The sequence below is a fragment of the Trichechus manatus genome, unplaced genomic scaffold, assembly GCF_000243295.1.
Source record: "Trichechus manatus latirostris isolate Lorelei unplaced genomic scaffold, TriManLat1.0 scaffold00165, whole genome shotgun sequence".
Classification (NCBI taxonomy): Eukaryota; Metazoa; Chordata; class Mammalia; order Sirenia; family Trichechidae; genus Trichechus; species Trichechus manatus.
The window spans coordinates 4,453,149-4,464,883 of record NW_004444101.1 but is presented as its reverse complement, the minus strand read 5'-3'; the positions used below and the strand labels follow the sequence as shown (position 1 = coordinate 4,464,883).

The 11,735-nt window shown below is 56.8% G+C and overlaps 1 protein-coding gene across 1 annotated transcript in view; it reads left to right on the top strand.

The window, feature by feature from the left end:
- The window catches only part of ANKMY1 (ankyrin repeat and MYND domain containing 1), a 41,879-nt gene extending 40,381 nt beyond the window's left edge, over nucleotides 1–1,498 (top strand). Inside the window, exon 17 of the mRNA XM_023740854.1 lies at nucleotides 1,455–1,498. Coding sequence (XP_023596622.1) covers nucleotides 1,455–1,498 — 44 coding nt within the window. The remainder of the gene's footprint in view (nucleotides 1–1,454) is intronic.
- Nucleotides 1,499–11,735: the final 10,237 nt, after the last annotated feature.

The following is an 11,735-nucleotide window of genomic DNA, read 5'->3' as shown; positions in this document are numbered from 1 at the left end:
CTCTGCTGCACATCTGGAGACTCTCTGCACACCTGGAGACTCTCTCTGCACACCTGGGGGCTCTCTCTGCACACCTGGGGGCTCTCTGCTGCACACTTGGGGGCTCTCTCTGCACACCTGGGGACTCTCTGCTGGACACCTGGGGGCTCTCTGCTGGACACCTGGGGGCTCTCTGCTGCACATCTGGGGGCTCTCTGCTGGACACCTGGGGGCTCTCTGCTGGACACCTGGAGACGCTCTGCTGGACACCTGGGGACTCTGCTGGACATGTGGGGGCTTTCTGCTGGACACCTGGGGACTCTCGGCTGCACACCTGGGGACTCTCTGCTGGACATGTGGGGGATCTCTGCTGCACACCTGGGAACTCTGCTGGACATCTGGGGACTCTCTGCTGGACATGTGGGGACTCTCTGCTGGACATGTGGGGGTTCTCTGCTGCATACCCGGGGACTCTTTGCTGCACACCTGGGGGATCTCTGCTGCACACCTGTGGGCTCTCTGCTGGACATCTGTGTCAGGTCTCTGCTCCACACTGGTGGGGTGGTGGCTCTGTGTTGGACAGTTACAACCCCAGACCTAGGACACTGCTTCTCGATGGTGGCTCCCAGACCTACCCTGCTGAACAATAATTACAGCTAACACTCAGCACTTGCCCACAGCTAGCCCCGTTTGAGCATTCACAGGACATCCTGGCTCAGGAAATGGACACCCCTAACCCCATTCAACAGCAGAGAGAGCAGAAGCACGGAGCCTGGGGGCAGGCCAGACTGGAGGGGAGTTTCGGTGCCAGGGCCCATGCTCCTAACAGGCGAGCCGGCTGCCCCTCTCTGGGGACACACTTCTGTCCACCCTCGAGTCTGTGCCGGCCGACCTCCTGGGCCCCCACTTCCTCTCCCCAGCTGTTCCTCGTCTGGTGTGCCACACTGAGCTGTGGTCACTGGGTGGAACTGCTGAGGCCCTGGCTTCCCACCTGCATGTCTCAGGCCTCCCCAGGGGGTCCTCCTGCTCATAGAGGCCTTTCCCCTGTGGGGCTCACAGAGCAGGTGCCCCACCTGACCACCCAGTTGCAGCCCTGAGGGTGTGTCTGAACACTCCCTGCTCAGCACTCAAGACCTGGCACCGTCCAGGAGCTTCCAAAGGCTCCAGACTCCATGTCCCAGCCTGCGGGCACCTCTGCCCTGGGGTCTGACCTCGCAGGCATCCCGCCCCATGCTGGGTGACTACCCATCGGGGGAGGGGAAAGTGCTCGGTGCCTGAAGGCCAGGACTGGAAGACACTAGCTCCTGTGCCTCTGGGGACTGTCGGGACCTGCCCAGGGTCACCCAGCCTCCCCACCTCTCTGTCCCCCGCTCCCAAGAGCAGCCGGGGCCTGTCAACGTTCCTCCCCCAGGTTCTGAGACTGCGTCCGGGGGGGCCGGTTCCCTTGCTCACCTCTCCCGTGTGCGCTTCCCAAGGGTCCCTGCATGCCGGGGGTGTCCTAGGGGCGATGGAGCTGTGAAAGCCACGGAGGGACTGGAGGCTGGGCCAGCGAGCGGACCAGCTGCCAAGGAGGGATGGGTGGTGGCTGGGGGTCCTGGCGGCAGTCAGGGGCTGTAAGTGGCAGACTCGCATCCACTTTCATGGGGAGGGCGGGGGAGGTCACCGTGAGGAGGGGCCGGCTTTTCGCAGGTCACAACAGTCCTCGTGGTCAGCAGCCACTTTGCCTGATCTCCTAGGTCTCCTGTGCAAGACGGGGCTCTGGCGTGGGCGGGTCACAGGGACTGTGCGGGAGGCTCCCGTGAGGGGCCCGGGAGGAAGGCCCTTGACAGAGGGCGGAGCCGTGGGGGTGTGACCACGGATGGCAGACTTTGCCACGCCACCGCCACCGAGGGCAGTTTCTGGAGAGGGGCAGCGTCAGCAGGGGTGCGCGTGGGACCCAAGACGGCTGCGGCATCCACCACGTCTGCTAGAAAGGAAAGAGCTTCTAATGGGCATTTCGTATGTTAAAAGCTATTCTTGTTAGTTGTATAAAATTTAGAGAATGTGTATAATGTATGTATGTATATAGCGGGAGACAGAAAGAAAGAGTTCCAGCAACCGAGTGCCCTATTGGCGCAGTGGTTACGCGCTCTGCTGCTAACCAAAAGGTTGGCAGTTGGAACTCACCAGCGGCCAGAGGGAGAGAAGACCTGGAGATCTGCTTCCATAAAGACAGCAGACTGGAAAACCCTATGGGACAGCTCTACTCTGTCCTTTAGGGTCTCTATGAGTTGGAATCTCCTCGATGGCACACAACGAGAACAGTATATATGTGTATATATCGTTGTTGTGTACCTTCCAGTCGATTCTGAGTCATAGAGACCCTGTATTTCAGAGTAGAAATGCCCCGTAGGGTTTCCAAGGCTGTAATCTTTACAGAAGCGGACTGCCACATCTTTCTCCCTCAGAGAGGCTGGTGGGTTTGAACCGCCAGTCTTTCTGTTGACAGCCAAGCGCTTAACCATTGTGCCACCAGGGCCCTCAAATGGTCAGAGCACGTGAAAGTTCTGCGGCTTGGGAACTCGGCCAAGTCGCCCTCTAAAGGGAATCAGTCTGCAGGCTGTGTAGGCGGCATCCGCGTGCCAGCTGGGCTTGGGTTGCAGGCCTTTGGGGAGGGTAAAAGTGCCTTCATGTGTTCATCTGTTTATGATGTTCGTAATTCTTTGGGGTGGTGCTCGTAGATGCCTGTTGCTTTTACTGTTCTTGTTGTTCTTGATTTGTAGAAGCTCGTTACATAAGGACATGTCACACATTTCTCCTTTCTGAAGTTTTCTCATTTTGCTCGCTTTTTCGATATATGGAAGTGCTCAGAATCCTTAGTATAGCTTCACCTGTTCATCTTTTCGTTTACGACGTCTGCTTTTGGTATCGTGGTCAGAAATGGACTTCTCCGTTCAAAAGTTAAATTCACTCACGTTTTCATCCAGTCATTCCCTGTTTAATTTTTTGACGCCTAGATCTTTAACTTCCTTTGGACTTTACTCCGTCCCGTCCGTCTGTCTGTCTGTCTCGATGACTGTCACTTGATGGATTTCTAAGTACCTGGTAGGGGCTCTTCACACCTGCCTCGCCACAGTCCCCAGTCACAGCCACACCGTTGTCCTGCCCTCCTCGCCTCCTTTCTCTCCCACCAGGCGCCCCCAGTTCCTCAGGGGGCTCCCCTGTCTCTGTAGAATCCACCAGAAGCTGGTGCAGCTCCCCATGCCCATGGCAGTCACCGCAGTGTCTGTGGGGAGGAGGGAGGAGGGGACGCAGAGGGTCAGCACCTCACTGAGAGCCCACTTGGTCCCCAGCTTTGTGCTAGGCACCGTCCGTGCGACATGCCGCCAGGTAGAGGCACAGCGAACCCCTGACAGGTCCTTGAGGTTGCGGCCGTCTCCCTGGACTCTGCCTTCCATGCTGCCCTCTATTGAGGCGCCAAGCAGAGCGAAGTCTGCCAACCGTCCAGCCGCCCCACGGGAGCAGACAAGGTCCTCAGACTCTCAGGAGCCGTGTGGGGCCTTTAGGTGTCCCGTTGGCTGGCTGCTGTATGGACCACACTGTTGTAGTTAAGGTTTGTCATGGCTGGTAGCTGCTGTCCAGGTGGCCCTGACTCATGGTGACTCTGCACAGAGGTACAGAGCGCTGCCTGCCCCTGCGCCATCCTCATCATCAGTTGCGGACTGGACCACTGTGATCCCTAAGAAGTCGGTCACCAGCCCTTTCTTCCAAGTTCGTCTTAGTCCGGAAGCTCTGCTGAAGCCTGTTCAGCATCGTAACAACACGCAAGCCTCCACCTCCAGGTGGGCAGTGGCCGTGCATGAGGTGCATCGGCTGGGACTCGAACCCAGGTCTCCTGCAAGGAAGGCAGGGGTTCTACTGCGGAACCACCGATGCCTCACTGTCGTCGAGGGGGATGGAGGCAGAGCCGGGCAGCCTCCCTGGGCACCTGTCCTCGTGGCTTCTGCAGAGGGCCGGCTCCCTGGGGAAAGTTCTAGAGTGACTGTGTGCTGAGACCCCCTGAGACCCTCTGCTTGCTTCTTCTGCTCTTTCAGTGCCGGAGGACCTGTCCACCTAAAGTCCAGCTGCTCCGAGCAGATCAGCCCCCTCCGCCCGGCTCTCCCAGGACAGTCGGGTCACATGACTCCTGGCCCTCTCCAACATGGTGTTCTGGAATGAGCAGCCTTGAAGCTGTGTGCTGGTGCCTCTGTGTGCTGTGCTGTGCTTGGGGCAGGGGCTGATTGGGGCCAGCGCGGGGGAGAGAGGGTCTTCCCCATTCAGAGACCATGCGCCCCTCACCTGGTGTCTCCTGGGAAGAGCGTCCACGCGCATGTCCAACGACTCTCAGAGTCGACCTCGAGGTCTCGCCCACCCACAGCAACCCTCCGAGCTGTGTCGGTGGGCTGCGGGGGCTGTAGGTCGGTGTGGCTTGAGCCATTTCTGCCCCGTGGCGCCCTCCAGGTGAGCGATGGCAGAGGGGATTGATACCTGTGCTGCCTGCCCCGCCCCTGGGGCACAGGGTCTCGGGAGGCGGCCGAGGGCACGGGGTCTCGGGAGGCGGCCAGGGCAACGAGTCCCACTTTCTAGAGGAGGAAACAGGCTCAAAGAGGGCAGGTCTTTGCCTGGGGTCCCACAGACGGTGGGGTGTGGGCCTGTGCTCAGACCAGGCCTTTGGCCTGCAGCCCCGCTGCCCTGAGCCTCGCACCAGCCACTCGGCAGGCCCTGGAGCCGAGGGGAGGGGGTGCGAGCCTGTCCAGCCACAGAGATGGTGACGGGTTTGCTGAAAGCACAAGCAGCCCCCTGTTCTGGGCTCGGAGGGGTGGCCACCTGCACCTGAAGGTCAGGTTCCCGGGTCACTGGCTCCTGGGACCTGCGGTCAGCCTCAGTGCCGTCCTCGGCCACGTCGTGCCTGCCCCAGGCCCGGGGTCCACCCTCCTCTGGGTGGGTACCTCTGCCTGGTGAGGGGACACTGGCTGCTCTCAGCCCCCCGCTGTGCGCTCCCAGCAGGGCTCCGGTTGGGCCAGTGGGAGCCAGTGTCAGGAGGCCACAGGCTACTGGGCCGGGACCTTACTGTGGCTGTGGGAACCCCCGGGCTAGGAGGGCCATCTCAGGTCATTGTGATGGAGGACCGCAGTACCCCAATCCTCCCAGGCGAAGCCCTAGGCGCTGCAGGGCAGGGGGCGCTGGGGGGCAGGGGGATCTGCGGGCAGGGGGCGCTGCGGGGCAGGGGGTGCCATGGTCGGCCCCAGAGCAAGGACTTCCTAGTTGAACCAGAAAGACAGGAGCCCTCGTGAGAGTGCACATGAGTGGTCGTTCTTGACCATTTACCGTCAACCTTGGAGCCAGAAAGGGGCTTCGGGGTGTGGCTCTGGGGGGGTCCCGTGGCTTGTGAGTGGTCCTGGTTGTCCCCCACCTGCCCAGATTGCTGTTCCCCTGCCCCTGCCAGCAGTGGGGAGGCGCGGCCGGTCTGATCCGAGAGAGGCTAAGGAGACGAGAGGGGAGCGCGGGAGAGGGCACGGTCACCTCGGAAACAGGGCTGAGGAGGGAGGAGGAAGGAGGAGCCGGGAGGGGCAGGAGGAGCAGAGGAAACAGGGGAGGGGGCTGCGGGGATGCACAGGGCGACAGGATGCAGCGGCCGGCCCACTAGGTGGTCCCAGGCACCTGGCAGTGGGTGGGAGCACTCCCTTCCCCCGGGAATCCTGCCCTCACAGCTGACCTGAGGCCCCAGGACATCCCGCGTCTGGTCGTCCAGCCCCTGGGCCCCATCCACACTGGCAGGCATCACCTCACACATGGGCTTGTGTTGCCCAGGTCAGGATGGGCCCGGTGGTCCCAGTGCAGCCCCGCCCTAGAGTCACCTTACCAGGGGACTTCACAGACCCGACACTGGGCCCCAAAGTGCCCACCACTGTCCTCTGGGTGTGGCCACCCCTGCCCCACTCTGCCTGTCTGGAAGAAGACTCCCCTACCTGCCCCGTGCCTGGCCCGGCCTGGTCCCTACATTGGTGTGGTCCTGGTGCAGACGCCCTGCTGGGGAGCGGGGTCCCTGCAGCCCCCAGGGAGGCCCCACCAGGAGACAGCCTCCAGGACAGCTCCCTCCCCTTCTAGGGGGGCTATTCCAGCACCTGGGGCAGCCTCAGGCCCTCTGTGGTGCCTGGGCTCCACACCCACTTGTGAATGGGGGGCCCTCACTGAGACTTGAGGTTGGAGAGGGCTGAGCTGAGCCCCAGTTGCTCTGGGGTAGGGGCAGTGCAGGCCCCGTGTGCTGGGGGCCGCTGGGGCCAGGGCAGCTGAGCAGAGCATTTGGGGGCCAGGTCAGAGGTGATGGGGGAGGGGCTGGTGACACTGTGGGGCCTCGACAGCCCCAGGAGGAGAAGGGCCAGAGGTCTGGCACTGGGGGGCAGAGCGTTCACCCTTGTACAAGCTCGTTCTGGTGGGGGTACTGAGAATTCCAGGGGACTGAGGGCTGAGTGGGGACCACAGTGACCAGCAAGGGGTGCAGTAGTCTGGGTGGGGATCCACGTGGCGGTCCAGGGGAGGTCTTGGCTGTGGTCTGGGCCAAGGTCCAAGGAGGGAGGAGCGAGGTCCACGGCGTCCTTGAAGCAGAGCCGGCAGGTTTCCTGCCAGATGGCAGGTGTGAGACGAAGGGGCTTGAGGGGCTGGAGGGACGGGGAGGGGGAACAGGGTGCAGCTGGGGGTCTGACTGGCCCCCGACGTGGAGTAGCATGAGGACGGAGCTTGCTGGAGGATGTGGCACGGCCATAACTGGGGGGGCATTGGCAAGCGGATGGCTGCTGGAGGCCGAGGCTGGGCAGGTCTGGGTCTTGGGGTCTCATCCGAGGTGGGGAGAAGTGGGGGCCGGCAGGACTAGGGAGGAGTGAGTGGCCTGGGGAGGCAGCGGACTCAAGGACAGACGGGGTGTTCTAGAAACCCTCAAGACGATGGTCAGAGAGAAGGACCGTGTATGACCCAGGGGTCAGGGTACTGGACCAGCTTCTGCGCTTAGCTGGGCCTGGGGGGAGGGTGTCCCTGGGCGGAGCGATGCCAGGGGAATATGAGGACGGGAACCAGAGATGGCCTTGCAGACCCTCTGCTGAGGAGCCCAGGGGGGACTCGGGGGGAGGTTGACAGAAGGGCTGCAAGCTAGCCCCGCCCCGAGCCCGAGGGTCTCTGCGATGTGAACGGAGTGGGAGGTCGCACACGGGCACACGTAGGGGCAGGAGTTTCAGCATTGATTTTCTCAGAGAAACGGGGAACCAAGTCACCAGTGGAGGGGAAGAGAAGGAAGGAAGGTGGGCTGGCCAACGGGAAGTGAGGGGTGCCCGCCCGCAGCACCTGGGCCTGAGGCCACCGGCAGGTGTGTGTGTGATCGCAGAGTCAGGCGGGCCGGGGGATAGCTCCGTCAGGGGGGTGATGAAGTGTTCCTTTGCCGAGGGTGGGTCTGAGTCTAGCCCACCCACCTCTGGCCCTCCTTAAGTTCGTGAATGTGCCCAGTCCCCCCTTGCTCCCTGCATCCCTGTAGCCCTCCCTCTCGTCTTCTCTGCCCCCGGGTGGCCCTCAGGGTCCTCTTGGGCTGGAGCCAGCACCTGCTCCCGAGTCTGTGGCCCTCAGCTCTGGGGGAGGGGCCGAGTGGGGCCGCGAGCTGCAGGGACAGGCAGGCATCCGGCGAGGCGGGTGCTGCGGGGGCAGGTGGGCAGTGGGCGAGGTGGCGAGCTGCGGGGGCAGGTGGGCATCCGGCGAGGCGGGTGCTGCGGGGGCAAGCGGGCAGTGGGCGAGGTGGCGAGCTGTGGGGGCAGATGGGCACTGTGAAACTTTAGAGCCCACGTTCCCTTAAGAGGAACAGTGAGGCCTGGGGAGGAGGCAGGCGGCGGGGGGGAAGGGGCTGCTGGGAGGTGGGTCCAGGCAGGGCTGCGATGCAGGCCGTAATGTGGGGCTGCGGGGTACCAAGGGTCGGTGGACCCTCTCAGACACATGGCTCAAATCCACTGGGGTGGGCGGGGAGGGAGGGGAACAAGTTGGCATGGGGAGGGGGAGGGTGCCGCCACCCTTCCCTGAGCTCCTCTCCTCCCCTCAGTACCTGGACTTTCTTGGGGGAGCAGGGCAGCCAGGTAACCCTCCGGAGGCCGGGGAAGCTGGGAGTGGAAGGCAGAAGTCCATGGGGACGCAGAGGCAGGGGAGGAGGAAGTCTGGGCTAGGGGCACACAGGGACAGTGTTCCTTCTGGCCTGGAATGTTGGTGAGGGAGAGAAAGGGCCTGGAATGCTCGGGCCTCGGGGTTCCGCCCAGAAGCTGGGGTTCCCGTGTTGTCTGGAGAGGGTGGCAGATGGTCGGTGTGTCCGTGGTGGAGACGGGAAAGATGCCGATAAGGAAGGCTCAGTTTCCTCCCCGGCGACCCTTGGAGCCTGGGGGCAACCTTGCGCCCCCTCCCTCCTTCCCTCCCTCTCCCTTACCCTCTTGCCTGTCCTCTTCCTTCAAGCAGAGGAAATGAAGTGTTTCTCACGCCATAATCAGTCCCATCGAGGCAGAGTGGACACTCAGAGTGCCTCCCTTCTTGATGCTGGGGGGAGCCCCGGCTCCTTTCTGGCAGACTGCCCTCTCTCCTGCCCCACCCCACCACCAAGTAAGCATCAAGGCCCTCCAAAACCTAGACTTGACCTGAGTGTAATATTGCACTTTTTTTTCCTAATAAATGAATAAAATCTGTTTTTTATTGTGCTTTAAATGAAAGTTTACCGTTCAAGTTAGTTTCTCATACAAAACTTTATACACACACTGCCATGTGGCCCTAGTTGCTCTCCCTACACTGTGACAGCACACTCCTCCTTTCCACCCCGGATTTCCTGTGTCCATTCAACCAGCTCCTGGGCCTCTCTGCCTTCTCATCTCACCTCCGGACAGAAGCTGCCCATTTAGTTTCATGTATCTACTTGACTAAGAAGCACACTCTTCATGAGAATCATTTTATGTCTTATAGGCCAGTCTAATTTTTGAAGAGTGGGCTTCAGGAATGGTTTTAGTTTTGGGCTAACAGACAGTCCAGGGGCCATGTCTTCTGGGGTCCCAGCAGTCTCAGACCATTAAGTCTGGTCTTTTTACTAGAATTTGAGTTCTGCACCCCACTTTTCTCCTGCTCTATCAGGGACTCTCTATTGTGTTGCCTGTCAGGGCGGTCATTGGTGGTAGCTGGGCACCATCTAGTTCTTCTGGTCTCAGGCTGATGGAGTCTCTGGTTTATGTGGCCCTTTCTGTCTCTTGGGCTCATATTTTCCTTTTCTCTTTGGTGTTCATTCTCCTTTGCTCCAGGTGGGTTGGGATCAATTGATGCATCTTAGATGGCCGCTCACTAGCTTTTAGCTTTTAAGACCCCAGACGCCACTCACCAAAGTGGGATGCAGAACATTTTCTTAATGAACTTTGTTATGCCAAGTGACCTAGATGTCGCCTGAAACCGTGGTCCCCAGACGCCTGCCCCTGCTACTCTGTCCCTCGAAGTGTTTGGTTGTATTCAGGAAACTTCTTAGCTTTTGGTTTAGTCCAGTTGTGCTGACTTCCCCTGTGGTGTGTGTTGTCCTTCCCTTCACCTAAGATAATTCTTGTCTACTATCTAGTTAGAGAATACCCGTCTCCCTCCCTCCCCACCCTCGTAACCATCAAAGAATGTTTTTGTCATGGATTGAGTTGTGTCGCCCAAAAATATCTGTCAGCTTGGCTGGGTCATGATTCCCAATATTGTATGATTGTGTTATCTGATGTGATTTCCGTATGTGTTGTAAATTCTATCACTGTGATGAGGTTATACTGATGAGGTTGACAAGATTAGTGTCTTAATGCAGTCGCTTTTGAGATATAAAAGAGAGAAGCGAGCAGAGACACATGGGAACCTTATACCATCAAGAAAGCAGTGCCGGGAGCGGAGTGTGTCCTTTGGACCTGAGGTTCCTGTGCAGAGAAGCTCCCAGACCAAAGGAAGACTGATGACATGGACTTTCCTCCAGAGCCGACAGAGAAAGCGTTCCCCTGGAGCTGGTGCCCTGAATTTGGACTTGGAGCCTACTGGACTGTGAGAGAATAAATTTCTCTTTGTAAAGCCATCCACTTGTGGTATTTCTGTTGGAGCAGCACTAGATGAATAAGACAGTTTTCTTCTGTGTTTAAACTTTTGTTGAGTTCTTATAATAGTGGTCTTATACAATGTTTGTCTTTTTGTGACTGACTGATTTCATTCAGCATAATGCCTTCCAGATTCATCCATGTTATGAGATGTTTCACAGATTCATCGTTATTCTTTATTGTTGCATAGTGTTCCATTGTGTGAATATACCATAATTTGTTTATCCCTTCGTCTGCTGATGGGCATCTAGGTTGTTTCCTTCTTTTTGCTATTGTGAACAGTGCTGCAATGATCATGGGTGTGCATATATCTGTTCATGTGAAGGCTCTTATTTCTCTAGGATATACTCCAAGGGGTGAGATTGCTGGATCATATGGTATTTCTATTCCTAGCGTTCTAAGGAAGCACCAAATCGCTTTCCAAAGTGGTTGTACATTCCCACCAACAGTGTATAAAGTGTTACAGTCTTGCCACAACCTTTCCAACATTTATTATTTTGTGTTTTTTGGATTAATGCTAGCTTTGTTGGGGTGAGATGGTATCTCATTGTAGTTTTGATTTGCATTTCTCTAATAGCTAATGATCATGGGCATTTCCTTATGTATCTGTTAGCTGCCTGAATGTCTTCTTTGGTGAAGTGCCTGTTCATATCCTTTGCCCATTTTTTAATTGGGTTATTTGTCTTTTTGTTGTTGAGACTGTGCAGTATCTTGTAGATTTTAGAGATTAGACCTTGATAGGATTTTTCATAGCACCAAATTTTTTTCCAGTCTTTAGGTTGTCTTTTTACTCTTTCGGTGAAGTCTTTTGACGAGCATAAGTGTTTGATTTTTTGGAGCTCCCAGTTATCTAATTTTTCTGGTGTTTGTGTGTTGTTACTTATGGTTTGTATTCTGTTTGTGCCATGTATTAGCACTCCTAGCATTGTCCCTGTTTTTTCTTCCATGATCTTTATCCTTTTAGATTTTATATTTAGGTCTTTGATCCATTTTGAGTTAGTTTTTGTGCATGGTGTGAGATATGGGTCTTATTTCAATTTTTTGCAGATGGATTTCCAGTTATGCCAGCACCCTTTGTTAAAAAGACTGTCTTTTCCCCATTTAACAGACTTTGGGCCTTTGTCAAATATCAGCTGCTCCTAGGTGGATGAATTTACGTCTGGATTCTCAATTCTGTTCCGTTTGTCTATGTATCTGTTGTTGTGACAGTACCAGGTGTTTTGACTGCCGTGGCGGTATAATAAGTTCTAAAATCAGGTAGTGGGAGGCCTCCCACTTTGTTCTTCTTCTTGAGTAATGCTTTATTTATCCGGGTCCTCTTCCCTTTCCATATGAAGTTGGTGATTTATTTCTCCATCTCCTTAAAAAATGCCGTTGGACTTTGGATCGGGATTGCATTGTATCTGTAGATTGCTTTGGGTAGAATAGACATTTTTACAATATTGAGTCTTCCTATCCATGAGCAAGGTATGTTTTTCCACTCATGTAGGTCTCTTTCGGTTTCTTGCAGTAGTGTCTTGTAGTTTTCTTTGTATAGGTCTTTTACATCTCTGGTTAGATTTATTCCTAAGTGTTTTATCTTCTTGGGGCCTATTGTAAATGGTATTGATTTGGTGATTTCCTCTTCGA